At 35.9% G+C, this 16476-nt stretch overlaps 1 protein-coding gene across 2 annotated transcripts in view; it reads left to right on the top strand.

The window, feature by feature from the left end:
* Positions 1 to 16476, top strand: part of slc44a5a (solute carrier family 44 member 5a) — a 91586-nt gene that overhangs the window by 71629 nt on the left and 3481 nt on the right. Inside the window, exons 4-21 of one of the 2 annotated variants that reach the window (XM_039677756.2) lie at positions 4148 to 4232; positions 4991 to 5075; positions 5175 to 5303; positions 7107 to 7167; positions 8417 to 8540; positions 8685 to 8768; positions 9333 to 9445; positions 11074 to 11205; positions 11289 to 11388; positions 11488 to 11580; positions 12805 to 12892; positions 13290 to 13552; positions 13644 to 13738; positions 13995 to 14098; positions 14190 to 14263; positions 14343 to 14413; positions 16024 to 16112; positions 16210 to 16294. In XM_039677756.2, the coding sequence (XP_039533690.1) occupies positions 4148 to 4232; positions 4991 to 5075; positions 5175 to 5303; positions 7107 to 7167; positions 8417 to 8540; positions 8685 to 8768; positions 9333 to 9445; positions 11074 to 11205; positions 11289 to 11388; positions 11488 to 11580; positions 12805 to 12892; positions 13290 to 13552; positions 13644 to 13738; positions 13995 to 14098; positions 14190 to 14263; positions 14343 to 14413; positions 16024 to 16112; positions 16210 to 16294 (1875 nt within the window). Of the gene's footprint in view, positions 1 to 4147; positions 4233 to 4990; positions 5076 to 5174; positions 5304 to 7106; positions 7168 to 8416; positions 8541 to 8684; positions 8769 to 9332; positions 9446 to 11073; positions 11206 to 11288; positions 11389 to 11487; positions 11581 to 12804; positions 12893 to 13289; positions 13553 to 13643; positions 13739 to 13994; positions 14099 to 14189; positions 14264 to 14342; positions 14414 to 15937; positions 16113 to 16209; positions 16295 to 16476 lie in introns of those variants that run through there. The other variant, XM_039677757.2, reaches the window with a different exon arrangement.

Here is a 16476-nt window from a genome sequence, read left to right as displayed (position 1 = left end):
AATTGTGAGATGTAAACTCGCAGTTGTGAGGAAAAAAGTCAGAATTGTGAGATATAAACTCGCAGTTGTGAGGGAAAAAGTCAGAATTGTGAGATGTAAACTCGCAGTTGTGAGGAAAAAAGTCAGAATTGTGAGATATAAACTCGCAGTTGTGAGGAAAAAAGTCAGAATTGTGAGATATAAACTCGCAGTTGTGAGGAAAAAAGTCAGAATTGTGAGATGTAAACTCACAGTTGTGAGGGAAAAAGTCAGAATTGTGAGATGTAAACTCGCAGTTGTGAGGAAAAAAGTCAGAATTGTGAGATATAAACTCGCAGTTGTGAGGAAAAAGTCAGAATTGTGAGATGTAAACTCACAGTTGTGAGGGAAAAAGTCAGAATTGTGAGATGTAAACTCACAGTTGTGAGGAAAAAGTCAGAATTGCAAGATGTAAACTCGCAGTTGTGAGGAAAAAAGTCAGAATTGTGAGATATAAACTCGCAGTTGTGAGGAAAAAAGTCAGAATTGTGAGATATAAACTCGCAGTTGTGAGGAAAAAAGTCAGAATTGTGAGATATAAACTCGCAGTTGTGAGGAAAAAAGTCAGAATTGTGAGATGTAAACTCACAGTTGTGAGGGAAAAAGTCAGAATTGTGAGATGTAAACTCACAGTTGTGAGGGAAAAAGTCAGAATTGTGAGATGTAAACTCGCAGTTGTGAGGAAAAAAGTCAGAATTGTGAGATATAAACTCGCAGTTGTGAGGGAAAAAGTCAGAATTGTGAGATGTAAACTCGCAGTTGTGAGGAAAAAAGTCAGAATTGTGAGATATAAACTCGCAGTTGTGAGGAAAAAAGTCAGAATTGTGAGATATAAACTCGCAGTTGTGAGGAAAAAAGTCAGAATTGTGAGATGTAAACTCACAGTTGTGAGGGAAAAAGTCAGAATTGTGAGATGTAAACTCGCAGTTGTGAGGAAAAAAGTCAGAATTGTGAGATATAAACTCGCAGTTGTGAGGAAAAAGTCAGAATTGTGAGATGTAAACTCACAGTTGTGAGGAAAAAGTCAGAATTGTGAGATGTAAACTCGCAGTTGTGAGGAAAAAGTCAGAATTGTGAGATGTAAACTCACAGTTGTGAGGAAAAAGTCAGAATTGCAAGATGTAAACTCACAGTTGTGAGGAAAAAGTCAGAATTGTGAGATGTAAACTCACAGTTGTGAGGAAAAAGTCAGAATTGCAAGATGTAAACTCACAGTTGTGAGGAAAAAGTCAGAATTGTGAGATGTAAACTCACAGTTGTGAGGAAAAAGTCAGAATTGTGAGATGTAAACTCGCAGTTGTGAGGAAAAAGTCAGAATTGTGAGATGTAAACTCACAGTTGTGAGGAAAAAGTCAGAATTGCAAGATGTAAACTCGCAGTTGTGAGGAAAAAGTCAGAATTGTGAGATGTAAACTCACAGTTGTGAGGAAAAAGTCAGAATTGCAAGATGTAAACTCACAGTTGTGAGGAAAAAGTCAGAATTGTGAGATGTAAACTCACAGTTGTGAGGAAAAAAGTCAGAATTGTGAGATGTAAACTCACAGTTGTGAGGAAAAAAGTCAGAATTGTGAGATGTAAACTCACAGTTGTGAGGAAAAAGTCAGAATTGCAAGATGTAAACTCACAGTTGTGAGGAAAAAAGTCAGAATTGTGAGATGTAAACTCGCAATTTTGAGAAAAAAAAATTCATAATTGTGAGATGTAAAGTCGCAATTGTGAGGAAAAAAGTCAGAATTGTGAGATGTAAACTCACAGTTGTGAGGAAAAAAGTCAGAATTGTGAGATGTAAACTCACAATTTTGAGGAAAAAAATTCATAATTGTGAGATGTAACGTCGCAATTGTAAGGGAAAAAAGGCAGAATTGTGAGATAAAATGTTGCAATTCCTTTTTTATTCTGTGGCAGAAACAAGCTTCCACCAGATATGATAAAAATTTAAGATAACCAAGTGATAATCAGCAGTTATTGTTTAGTTATTGTTTTCTGTTCTGTTTTTTTGGGTTTCTTTTGTTTGTTTGTTTTTTGCTTTTTGTGTTTTTTGTTGATTTTTATTTTGTTTGTATTTTTGTGTCTTCTGAATATGTTTTGATTTGTGTATTTTTTCAGTTTTCTTCATGCTTGGTTCTTTTTTTTTTTTTTTTTTTTAAAGAGCGATAAGCTCCACCAGATATGAGATAAGTACTGTGGCGTGATTTTCACAGTTTCTCCAAACACGGCTAAGAACAATAACACAGAAGACAAGTCAAGCCGCACCTGCATTGAATGTGAACGCCTTACATCCTGACTCACAATCTGCTAAGTTCCCCATCACTCAGATCCCTCCATGAACAGCATGTAGCACGGTGGTCTTGCCTCATTTTGCAGGGTCTGTGCACTAATGGGAAGCAATAATGCTATGACATCATATTGCCCCTGGCAGAAGAATGATGTCACCCCTGTAAGAGCTGCCCTCCCCCTCCCAAAAAAAGACCACTCAAATCTTCCTCTGCTATTGGCAAAAGATGAAATCACCAATGACATCATCCTTTAGACACAGAGTCTCGTGACTGCTATAGTCTCTGTGTGCAGAACGAGATGTTGCTCATTGTGGTTACTGCATCTTAATGCATATTGAGTATAAAGAGCTTCACTGTATTTTGTGCATAACTTGTGCTACTAGTTTTGTTTTGCATACTGGCACTTTTTTAAGGTCAAAGTTGTCACTGCAGCTTAATTCTAGCATTAAAACGAGGCATTGTGGTGTGAATCTCATTTCACAGCTCTGTGAAATACAGCTCTAATAGCCTTTGCTCAGCAGGTTACTCCACGTGGAGCTGTAGCATGCAGAGTTTTTGAGTTGTTTTTTCAGTAGTTCATTCAGAACAATGTTCAGATAACAGAAATCATTTTGCCTTGTGAGCAGAGAAATAGCATATATAGTATAGCAGCCTGTAGTAGAATGTACACTGTAAAAAATTTTTTTTACAATTTACAGTAAAATAGTGGCAGCTGTGTTTGCCAGAAATTTACTGTATAAAATACGGTAGCAAGACTTTACGTCGGTAAGGTTTTACAGACTTAACGTAAAATTTACAGAAATAAACCGTATTTTATTATCTGATATAATGTTAAATTATCAACCAATTGAAGTATTAATATCTGTTTTGTTCCTTTGTAATACCCTGACAACCAAATATCACAGCAGTGATGAGAGTCACATGATAAATTAAAGCTCATGCAGCTCTTTCACAAGAAATTTAATATTAATATATAAGCTGCACAGTGTCATTCACTCAAACACATGAAATTTTAAAAAGGCAATAAACATTAATTTAACAACATTAAATGTCACATAAAACCCTAGACTAAGCAAAACAGTTATTTCAATAAAAATACATCAAATGTGAAGTGTCACACAGGGAAAACGTTTTTTCACTGTAAATTAACCAGTGAGTTGTTCATTTTCACTTTAAAAACTGTAAATGTAACGCTATTTTACAGTAAAATTACATGAAATGTGCCATTAGATCTATCACAGTTATTTACTGTATATAGTAAGGAAAGGTTCTGTTAACCAATTAACAGTTTTTCATTGTAGCATTTTTACCACTAAAATCACAATAATTTTTTTAAACATTTTATTTAAAAAAAAAAAAAAAGCTTTTTGATTTGAATAAGTTGATTGTTGAAAAAATCCAAGGGACAGATGTGTCACAGTCGTTTAATTTGGCAAATTACAACTCTGCTTCATATCGATATCAAAGAGATTTCAAACAGAGACTTTGATACTCGGTTGTTTCTATAGTGACTTCATCCTAAATAGCGCTGAAATCAATTATTCTCCAGTTATACTTGAATGGATTTAATCATCCTGAGCAATACTGTCATATAAACAAGGGTCTCAGAAGTCATTAATATGCACTCATAAGATATAGATGTATTAGATAGCTGGTTACTTTATAGGTCCCTGAAGTAAATTTTTACAGCATCACCAAAGAATAGACGAGAAGGACCATGGCATCTGAGCTGTTGTGCATCTAAATTCCCTGATGAAAATTCAATATTTCATTATACATTATGATCCCTGTATAGATCATTTGGGATTTCCTCTTTTATTAATTCATTTAATTATGTATCCTCTTTGTTGTAGCATGGATTCATGGGGACCCAAGGAAAGTCATTTACCCGACGGACAGCTCGGGTCAGTTCTGTGGACAGAAGGGCACACCAAATGCGTAAGTCCAAGAAACACCACGAGCCAATCATAAGCTTGGGTGGGAGGGGCCAAAATACACCCCACCCAATTAAAACATGTTTCACCAGCTATGTAATTAGAATATTCTGGTTATTACACATAACTATACCTTCCATTTCTATTTGTGTATTTATTTATCATACCCAAAAGCACAACATAATCCTTAAGCCTTCTAAAACTTACATTGCTTTTGTGCCGAGTTCCCTTTTGTGGTGTTTTGTGTTGATTGGCAGCGCATAACCTTGGGGAAAATAAAGAAATGCTCATTAGAGGAGCTGGGACTCGCTGATAAGAGTGTTTTTTATGTACAGCCGTAGTGTGAGAGATGTTTACTCAGTGGAAGTATTTTGGATCGGTGCAGTTCATAATTAGGAGATGTGATGCCCTCAGTGGCTTATGGGATTATGGGTACAGTGGGAATCTGACACAAGCCCTTAATACTATTCCTTGCCCAGACAAACTGATTGGATACTGAGTTTTTATCTGTATATCATAAAAATGTATCTCAGCATTTCAGTTATTCAGCAGGCTGGAGGACACTGATTATTTAGTGTTGAATCACGGTTATATGTTGTGATTTACAAAGCAACACTGGTGTAAAGCACTGCAACTGAATATTTGGAGTGGAAAGCTGCTTAAAACATTGATTTCACCCCCATAGACACATCTGAATAGCTCCACTGACACCTACTGGCAAAATACTGCCATTTTCATATTATAATTCATTTTCCTTCATAGAAAGAAAGCCATATTATTCTACTTCAACATACTGAAGTGTGCCAGTCCTGCTGTCCTGATAAACCTCCAGTGCCCTACTACTCAGGTAATACACTTGTTCATCACTAATACTGTCTAAATATTGCTAAATTTGCCCCCGCTGAACTGATTTTTTGTTTGTTTAAATAACCTTAACTGTTTCTAGATGTGTGTTTCCAAGTGCCCTGATCGATTCGCAACGTACACAGATATGCAGCTCCATTATAGATTCAACAAGAGCCACTGGGATTATTATAAACAGTTCTGCAAGCCAGGCTTCAATAATCCTAAAAAGGTAAATCACACGGGCATGCTGAAGAGTTGCTATGAACTCAATAAAGGCACAATGCCAATTAGATTTAACAAACTGAAAAAAATTTTTTTAATAGGCTTCTATCCCTTCTGTGTGTTTTCAGAAGAATTAAAGGCTATAAAAATGGCGGTACACTTTACTTGAAGGGGCGTGCATAAGACTGACATGACACCTTCATAATCATGACATGACATTTGACATTTTTAATGCAAATATGACATTGTTTGAGATGTCTTTGTTGTGACACCTTGACATAAACCAATAAATCATAACCTGTCAGTGTCTTTGTCACGACACTTGACATTTCTAAGACAACACAACCTGTCATAAACATGACATAGCAGATTCATTATCAAACTTAAGAAACCACCTAGCTTTATTGGTTAACATTACATTAAACTGTCAGGTGGTTGGTTTTGACATTGTCTATCATGAAGCCATTATAACATTTTAATGACAAACTCAATTAGTTCCACTGTAGTTGAGGTCACGAAAAATATTTATGACACAGTTATAATGGCCTCATGACAGCCAATGTCAAAGCCAAACACATGACAGTTTAACTTCATTTTATGACACTGACAGGTTATGATGTTTTGGTTTATGTCAATAGGTCATAACAAAGATGTCAAATGTCATTATTGCGCAAATGACACTTAATGACAGTTGTCATAGACATGCATAAACCCTACTTCATATTCAAGACATACGTCATGTTATGGTTATGAAGGTGTCATGTCAGTCTTATGCACACCCCTTCAAGTAAAGTGCTACCAAAAAGGCTAAAAAACTTTCAGGAAATGTTATAGTTTGTCAAATTGAGCTAATAGAGACCTTTGAGAAAAGATCTTCGCTGCAGTATGTCTGCAAATTTGGATGTTTTAATATGAATTTGAAAATTGCTCATCAAATCCCTCCAAAACTGATTTTTCTGATCTATATTATCCATGTTTGATTTTATAGCTGTGGATTCTGTATGTCAAAGGATGTCTAATTTGTGTATTTTAGTATTTTAGAAATATTTTCTATTGATAGAATTTATATTGTGCTGCTTAATATTTTCAGAATTCTTTGATGAATAGAAGGTAAAAAAAGAACGGTATTTATTTTAAAACGTAAACCATCGTGACATTATAAAAGTCTTTATTTCTTTAATGTATTATTTAAACTTTTAAACAATAATGTATATATTTCCAATTATAAAATGGTTAGTTCCAATCCTTGATTCTGATTGGTCACTCAATAGCTGTGTTTAATCACGAAAAAACATGGCTATGACCGCTTTACCTCTCTTACCTTATTCCTTACATATATCCATTATACTACATCTCACCTGATTTACAATTACAACTTCTGAGCAATCGGGTGTCTTTATGAATGCAGTTAGACAAGGACAACCCTTTGGAAGTGGTTTTATATTTTGAGAGCACTGCCTTAGCATCTGTTTAGTTCTGTTTTCCAGAAGGGAGTGAGTTGTTTTCTGACAAGAATGCATCCACAGGCTCTTTCAGGGCTTTTAAGACATCATTCTTAAAGCCATTTTGGCTGCTGGAGGATTGTTTTTTCTGTATAAGTGAGTAGTGAACTTTACCTTAAAGAATTTTATGTGCCAGCTGATGTCAGACTGATGGTTTTGCACTGGTTATGTGTTATCTTCTAATGTATGTAAATGGATCCTCCGAATAGCGAGGAGTCATTTATCAAATTGCTGACTTGCTAACATTGATAGAGTTAAATGCTGCCATGCAGTGGAGTTGTTTAAGGAAAGCTCTTTTTGTATTGCAGTCTGTGACACAAGTGCTGCGAGATGAGGACTGTCCATCAGTGATAGTGCCAAGCCGACCATGTAAGCGCAGTGTGTATGTGTGTGTGTGTCCTACGGGGACAAAATGTATGAAATGACAAAATATCCAAAATCCTTGTCCTTGTTGGGACATTTTTTGGTCCCCTTGAGGAAAACAGCTTATAAATCACACTAAGTGATGTTTTTTGTAACTCTGTAGAAAGTCTATTATATGCCTCCATTTTGATATCAAAGTAAATGTTTGGGTCAAGCTCCCTTTTGAAGGAAACTTAATGCTATAAGCTCCCATGTGAGCTGATGTCTGAAGCATGAGTCTAAACATGCCAATCTGATTGGCTGAATGGATGGATATTGTGACATGGCATAGCGCGTCTCCAAGTACATTAAATGCCTTTCGACAGTTTCTTTGGCTTCAGAAACCGAATGTTTGCCGATATGCCTGTGTGTCTTCTTCGGACAAATTGAATCTGTCAACATTCATTTCTGGCATCTCTTTATGGACAATATCTCCATCACAACATCCATACATTCAGCCAATCAAATTGGTGCATTTAGCAGAAGCAGTCCCCCATAGCATCAACACCAAAACACCACGTTAAGTTCCCATCTCAGGGAAGCAGGTTAGATATTTATAGTAACCTGAGATATTTTGCCTATATTTTTGTAATCATGAGGAAAAAAAGGTAAACTGCTTATTAAGCACACCAACTCTTGTTTGTATTGCTTTCTTGTCATATATTTCAATACAGAATTATTATCACAACAGAACTATATTCTTTGGTTGAAACAGGAAGTTATAGCTACACAATTTCATGTTCTGAGAGTGCTAAATATATATATATATATATATATATTAATGGGAATATACTTTTGAGATATTTTACTCTTAAAACATTCTAGGGTTGCCAATAATTGTCACCAATGTGTTTTGGAGAAAACCATTTATTTCATAACATGATGTACGTCCCACTTTCAATTCTTTTACTTCAATAAAAGGTTTATTTTTTTGCGAATGTTTGGAATGAAAGATCAAAAGGATAAACAATGCAGATTTATTTTTACAGCCATCTTTGAACATATTTACCAGGGGTGCCAATAATTCTGACCACAACTGAGATAATATTTTACATTTAAAAAATATTTTTAAATATATTTAATATATATATATTACATCTGAGCTAATATGGGCTAATTTGTAATGAGGAAATGAGTAGCTGCTTACTTAGGATGTTTTGATTTTGAGTATCATTATTATTATTCCTTTAGCAGCTGATCATCCTTTTTTTTTAAGTTTTACAGCGCTGCTTCCCAGATTTCATCACCAGAAACGGCACCCTAACAGTAGCTAACAAAACCGCTTTCAAAGATGCACTGGACACAGCCAGAAGTGTGACTGAACTCAGAGATGCAGCTAAGTATGTATATAATCTTCACTATTTAATGAGACAAAATGCTCTAGAAGTAGTTGATTCAGTTTATGTGGTAAACACTTCTTTTTGACAAGCTCTGAGCCCTTTATTATCTGACTTGTGCTTACAAATACATATTTTTCCCTGCAGTGGTATTACAAGTATCCATGAGGCCAAAGAGGTGGGAATGAAGATTGTGCAGGATTATGCCAGATGTTGGTACTGGATAGTGATGTAAGCAGCCTTTCATTTCAGCTCACACTGGATAAAATTACCGTGTTCAGTAGGTGAATAAAAATTAAGTGAGATTTTTAAGTGAGCATAAGTGAATGAAATACTCTTTTGATTCCTACAGTGAAAACAATATGGGTTCTGTAAGAATTGAAAAATTACAAAATACCTGGCAGTCTGATTGGGGAACGACCACTCCCCGAGAAGACCTTTCTTGAAATTAACATTTTACTCTCTCTCTCTTGAGTCAATCACCTCCTGAGATCACTAGATATTCACCCAAAAATATATATAGTTTAATGTGAATAATTATCATACAGTATTATACATGTTTGGTATCATTTGAAATGTCTCAGTGCGACTGGTGCAAATGTCTTATTCCAAAAGAAGTAAACCAAAAGGTAATAGATTTCTTAAGAGTTTAGAGATAACTTGCACTGAGGAGGGTGTGTCTTTGCTCCCAAAAGGTGTAAACTCTGAACGCAAATTCCCATTGTTAGCAAATGTTTCCATGTGAAAGAAGTTTCTGTCTATATAAAGAAATGCAACAATTTCTCAATGTGACAGAGGGCTGGTCATAGCGCTGGTCATCAGTCTGATCTTCATCTTGCTGCTGCGATTCACCGCAGGCTTCCTCCTCTGGTTCATCATCTTCGCTGTTATCCTGCTTGTGGCCTATGGTCAGTACTTAAAATATATATATATGTGTCAATTTTTTTTTAATGATTTTTGAAAAAAAAATTTATTGTTTTATTCATAGGCTTCATTTATTATTAAATTGATCAAAAATGACACTCAAGACATTTATAATGTTGCAAAAAAAAATTATTTAAAATAATTGCTGTTCTTTTGAACTTTCTATTCATCAAAGAATCTTTGTCAGGGGTCTATGAAGGAGGACTCAAATGCAGAACGAGTGATAACAGGTTTATTGACCAACAGTAGACAGATGACAAGATGTGCTGGGAAGAGAGAGCCACATGTTCAAGCACAACACAAACATAGAGACATGAAACAAAGACAACACAGACAAAGCTGCCAGGACAGAACCCTGACATCCTTATATATATATATATATATATATATCCTTATATATATATATATATATATATATATATATATATCCTGATTTGTTTTCCACAAAAATATTAAGCAAAAATTGATTTCGACATCGATAATAATAATAAGAAATGTTTCTAGAGCACCAAATCAGCATATTAGAATGATTTCTGAAGGATCATGTGACACTAAACACACTAATGAAAGGGTAATGAAGGATGCAAAAACAGCCAGCACAACACGGCTTATAGCTTACCAAGTCAGGGCTCCAGACTGCCACCAAATAGTTGCATTACATGACCTTTTTTTAATAAAATTCTGCTGGAGGTTGCACTAGTGCGACCACCACATTACCCTGAAAGAGCTACCATTTCTGTTGCATATGAGAAACTAACACATTTATTTTAAAAAAAGACCTCTGTAACCATGAAAATCTAATGAAAACAAAAACTTTTTTTCTAATTGCAACTGAATTACACAGAAAGCTTGTAAAGAGCGCTCCTTTTATAATCTCTGAATCTGTTGGTTGCTATATGGGGTGGTGACGGCGCAGTGGATAAGACACATGCCTTTGGTGTGAGAGACCTGGGTTCGAATCCACTGTGAGACACCAATGTGTCCCTGAGCAAGACACTTAACCCCTAGTTGCTTCAGAGGCGTGTGACCTCTGACATATATAGCAATTGTAAGTTGCTTTGGATTAAAGCGTCTGCTAAAATGAATAAATGTGAATGTAAATGTATATAAGATTTTATAGAAGTGCTACCAAATCAGGCGCTGGTGCCACTGTCTGTAGCCAACTCAGTGCCACAGTGCTCTCAAATGTTAGTCTGGAGCCCTGCAAGTCATAATGATAATATATGCTGTTTAATGACTCTGCCTATTTAACATCACAATCACTTGTGCCAACTGTGTTAACTCTGGCAACTTAACCGCAGCTCTGAACATAAATAAGCATGATTTCTGGGTTACTTCAGTGAGTTAACAGCCATAAATTCTGAAATGGTTATCAGATGTTGACTCTCAAGAATAATTACAAACAAGGTTGTCGAGAAATCAAATTTGCATGTAATTACATTTAATTCATCACAATTAATTTTTTTAATTAAATTAAATCACAGATAATCATAATCTCAAGCCAAAAATTGTGTAGAACATAAAACAGATTTTATCATCTGGATCTACTGAATATCTGTTCTGCATTTCTTGGGCTCTTGCGCTGTGAAACACATCCTTCTCTTGTTGGCAGGTATCTGGCACTGTTACTGGGAGTTCACTGTTCTCAGGAAGACCCCCGGAGCGGACGTCACTATCTCCGACATCGGCTTCCAGACTGATCTCCACGTCTACTTACAACTCAGTCAGACGTGGCTCATCTTCAGTATGAGATTCGGTGTTCTGTAATTGATTGGCTTTGAATTTCTGCGTTACTCCTTGTTTCATGTGTTCTTCTTTTCTACTTAGTGGTGACTCTGGGTTTGACTGAAGTCTCCATAGTCTTCATACTCATATTCCTGAGAAAGCGGGTTCGCATCGCTATCGCTCTGCTCAGAGAGGGCAGCAGGTGAGTCTCTGTTTGTATCTAAGTATGACTTAATGTGTGTGCAGTAAGAATAACAGCTTCTCTGATAATCTGTGTGTGTGTGTGTGTGTGTCTCCGCAGGGCCATCAGTTACATCATGTCCGCTCTGTTCTACCCCATCATCACCTTTGTGCTTCTGGCCGTCTGTATCGCCTACTGGGCCATGACTGCACTGTATCCTCTTTATTTACTGCTGCACAACCCTGCTGAACACAAAAGAAAATATATGAGAAACCAAACAGTTGATGGACCCCATTGACTTCCATAGTATTGAGAAAAAATATATACTATGGAAATCTATGAGGTTCATCAACTGTTTGGGTCCTGACGTATCTTCTTTTGTGTTCAGAAGAAGAAAGAAATTTCATACAGGTTTGTTATAACAATAGGGTGAGTAAATGATGACAGAATTTTCATTTTTGGGTGAAAATAGCACTTTAAGCCAAGTCAGTTATACAGGCATTGCTTAAAATGTATTTTGTTTGGCAATTATATAAATACAAAACTAAAATATTGAATAAATTGAACTGATGTGGGTGAGTTGGATGTGACATTGAACAAGTGTCCAGCATACATTTTCAACTCCTTCAGTTGTGTTTAAAAAGCATCCCAGAATGCACCTCTTTAAGATGGGGAAAAAAGGGTGACAAATCTGAGGATGCTCAATTATAAGATGGTTCATCTAGCATTTTTAGGTTAATATATAATTTTTCCATCCTTCCATGTGTGTTTTTGGGTGGGAATTAAAGATGTAGTTTGTGTTTTAGCGGTATCCAGTGGTGAGATTGCGAATTGCAACCAACAGAAGTTACTGTGCTCGACAGGAAAAGATGCCGTCGTCTGAGAGAGTAGCAATGTGTTTTTTTTTTTTTTTTACAAAGATAAATAAAGAAATTATGTTTGCTTGATTATTCATTAAAACGATATGTTATTGCGAATATTATTGTTACTTGTTCATCATTGTGTCAGTGTTTTATTCACTGACTTTAGCTAGCTTCTTTGCACGAAGAACAAGGCTACTGGCGAAACGCGATCTATAGTAGTTTGTCCTTTTAGGGCTACTGTAGAAACATCAATGGAAGGGGATTTGCGGTGAATGTAGATAGAAATGCCCCATTCTAAGGTATTTAAAAGTAGCTATGTATATGAATTATGATATTGCATTTCTGTCAACAGATCCTCCTAAATATCACACAATGTACTTTTAAAAGAATGATAGCCTACACACCGTCGTCTAGCTGCACTTGTTTGTTTTTCCTCCAGTGTGGAAAAAATGTTTGTTTGTCCTCCAGTTGGTGGCACTATTGTAACAGCTAGTAATGTAACATAAAAAAGTATAAAAAAGTGACCACAATGGCATAAACACACATTGTCTTTAGACCTTAATTAAACCTGAAGCTTTCTTGCATCTTCTGGTGATGCTGTTTACAAAGTCACATCTGTCCATCCTAACTGCAAGTATACCAACCGAACCTGCAATCCTGAGGTGAGATCTGTTCTTCACAGCTTCAACACAGTCAAGAACTGATCCATAGAGGATACTGTAACAACACTTTTAGTTGTTACTATTCCCCACATTATAAAGTTGTCATTTAATTATTGTTTCAATAACACAGAAATCTTTGAATGTGTTATTTATATGACAAATAATTGTAATAATTCAGAGAAAGAATAGTCAATTTTTAATGGAATAAGAACATAAGAATGCATGGATATTAACTTGACAAATGAAAGAAGTTGCTGATTGTTATGGTTAACAGTACTTAAAAAAATTACTGTATTGCAATGCCATTATTTGTACACTTAAGTTGGTTGTTATAAAACATAATTTTTCTTCACATCATTGGTGATTTAGCATGGTTATGCTTTTTCATTTTCAACAGAGCTTCAACAGGACCAACATCAGCATGCAGTGCCCAGGCGCTCAGTGTCTTTTTGCCTTTTACGGGGGTGAGAGCTTGTACCATCGCTACATCTTCATCCTCCAGCTCTGTAATCTGCTGGTCTTCCTCTGGCTGGTTAATTTCACCATTGCTCTGGGACAGTGCACCATCGCTGGGGCGTTCGCCTCGTATTACTGGGCCCGGAGGAAGCCCGCAGACATCCCTCCCTGCCCAGTGTTCTCCTCTTTTTCCAGGGCCATACGGTACAGTTCCAGTGTTTCCTATACTGAAGTCAAAGCATTGCTCAAAACATGACCTGGAAGAAGAAACATTGTGCTGTGCTGTGTTTTGCAGGTATCACACTGGCTCTCTTGCTTTCGGCTCTCTCATCTTAGCAGTGGTTCAACTCATCCGAGTCATTCTGGAGTATCTGGACCACAAACTTAAAGGTTGCTTTATGCCCTTATGCCTTTTTGAAGATAGATAGATAGATAGATAGATAGATAGATAGATAGATAGATAGATAGATAGATAGATAGATAGATAGATAGATAGATAGATAGATAGATAGATAGATAGATAGATAGATAGATAGATAGATAGATAGATAGATAGGCAGGCAGTTTGTACACATTAGTTAAGTCTATGGAAAGTCCCCATTAAAACATTGAAACATAGAATGTGTGTGTGTTTGTGCTTGTGTAGGAGCTCACAATGTGTTTGCACGGTTCCTGCTCTGCTGTCTGAAGTGCTGCTTCTGGTGTCTGGAGAGATTTATACGCTTTATGAACAGGAATGCTTACATAATGGTAAGAGTCAGCCATAGTGCCCAATCAAATACACAATAAACAAACAAGTTTGATATGCAAGGATGTAATTCCTACGTATGTTTCACACTAGATTGCTATTTATGGAAAGAACTTCTGCACATCAGCGCGAGAGGCGTTCTGTTTATTGATGAGGAATGTCGTGAGGTGAGAATAATATCCGGGTTCTCTATCAGTTAGATCAGAACTGACGTGCTCTTACTGCAGTTCCTCTTCTCTGCCGCAGGGTGGCAGTGTTGGACAAAGTCACAGACTTCTTGCTCTTCCTGGGGAAACTGTTGATAGCAGGGAGTGTTGGTGAGTGTTGGCGTGTGGTTGTAGTGAGGTTTGTTTGTTATATAAGGTTATTTAACATAAAGAGCGAATCAATGTTTACTTTTTCTACTGCAGTATTTCTTCCATTCCTTTTTTCCCATAAGAATAATTAAAAAAAGTTCTAAACCATCAGTCAAACGAATTAGCAACATTATTAACTTAAAAAAAAGCTGATTAAAATCAGAAAATAAGACAAAGATAATCAGTTGTGCATGCCATGAAGCATTGCAATGATGTAGGTCAAATTAAATTATATCTTTACATAAATATATATAGTACATTATGTTTCAAAAGTTTGGGGTCAGAAAGATGTTATTTCATTTAAAGAAATTATTTTAAATTATTAATACTTTTTATTCACCAAGGACACATTAAAGTGATCAAACAGGACAGTAAAGACAATTTATAATGTTGCAAAAGATTTCTATTTCAAATAATTGCTGTTCTTTCGAACAGTCTATTCATTAAAGAATCCTCTTAAAAATGCATCATGATTTTCACATAAATATTAAGAATTTCAACATTGATAATTATCAGAAATGTTTCTTGTGCAGCAAATCAGCATATCAGAATGATTTCTGGAAGATCACGTGACGCTGATGACTGGAGTAATGATGCTGAATTGACTCAGCTTTGATCACATGAATAAATTACATTTTAAAATATATATTAAAATAGAAAACAATAATATTTGTAATATAATTTAATCTTATTACTGTATTTTTGATTAAATAAATGCAGTCTTGGTCAACAAGCATACTCTTATTGAACCCAAACTGTAGCGTACAGTAGTACTGTTTGAGATCAAAGAAATATGCTTTATGAAAGTGCAGCTTTTATGCTGAAATTCCAGCTCCATGTCTACATCTCAACATGTTTATTCATAGTGTAATGCTTCATAGGAAATTCTGTATTGTTTTCCTTTTTTTTCTGTCTACACTGACGTAGACTAGAAATGGCTATTGGATTAATTGGTTTATTTTTGTGGCAAAAACTCCTGCTAGTTAAAGGGATAGTTCACTTTGAAATAAATGTTCGTTATGTTTTAGCTTACCTCAAGGGGCATCCAAGATGTAGGTGTCTTTGTTTCCACAGTATTTTAAACTTTTATATTTTTAGGTCAAACCGTTCTTGTCTGTCAGTCATATAATGGAGGCCTATGGTCACCACCTCAAAGAGCATGCACAGAGAAGTCAAAATGAAACATGATTTAATGACTCGTAAATGTAAGTACACATTGATGGCCTAAGACACGAAACGAGCAGTAAATCATGTTTAATTTTGGACTTCTCTGTGCATGCTCTTTGAGGTGGTGACCATAGACCTCCATTATATGACTGACAGACACGAACGGTTTGACCTAAAAATTTAAGAATTGAAACTACTGCGGGAAAAAAAAGACACCTACATCTTAGATGCCCTTGAGGTAAGCTAAAACATACCAAAAATTAATTTCAAAGTGTACTATCCCTTTAAGCAGAACTGCGTGTATGGTCATATTTCCAGTGACCACACGAGGGCGTGAGAGTGTAACAGTGAGCGACGGTCCATAGAGGTTTGTGGTTGAGCGCTCCATCAATTATATCCTGCAGGTGTTATTGCCTTCTTCCTCTTTACACGCAAGATACCCATCATCCAAGAGGAGGTGCCCGTGTTGAATTACTACTGCGTGCCTCTCTTGGTGAGAACTTCTCTTTAGTGTTATTTATTATTTCAAACTGGAGCTAGTTTCTGGTTGAGAGAGTGTTTTGACTGGCAGGTCTCTCTTTCTTTGACAGACGGTAATACTGGGTTCATACTTAATTGCGCACAGCTTCTTCAGCGTCTATGCAATGTGTGTGGACACTTTGTTCCTTTGTTTCTGTGAGTATTGCTAGCCTTATTATATTTGAAATAATATATTTAAATAAGTAAATACATTGAATGTTGTGATCAATTTTGGCATGGAATAATAGATACTATAGCATCTATTTATTTAGCTTGAAATTCATATTTTAATATCTCCTAAACCATTGGCTTTAGACTTTCACTCTTGTGTGCAAAAA

Source organism: Pimephales promelas, chromosome 5 (assembly GCF_988280905.1).
Source record: "Pimephales promelas chromosome 5, fPimPro1.hap1.1, whole genome shotgun sequence".
Taxonomy (NCBI): domain Eukaryota; kingdom Metazoa; phylum Chordata; class Actinopteri; order Cypriniformes; family Leuciscidae; genus Pimephales; species Pimephales promelas.
This window is presented reverse-complemented; position numbering and strand designations above follow the sequence as displayed.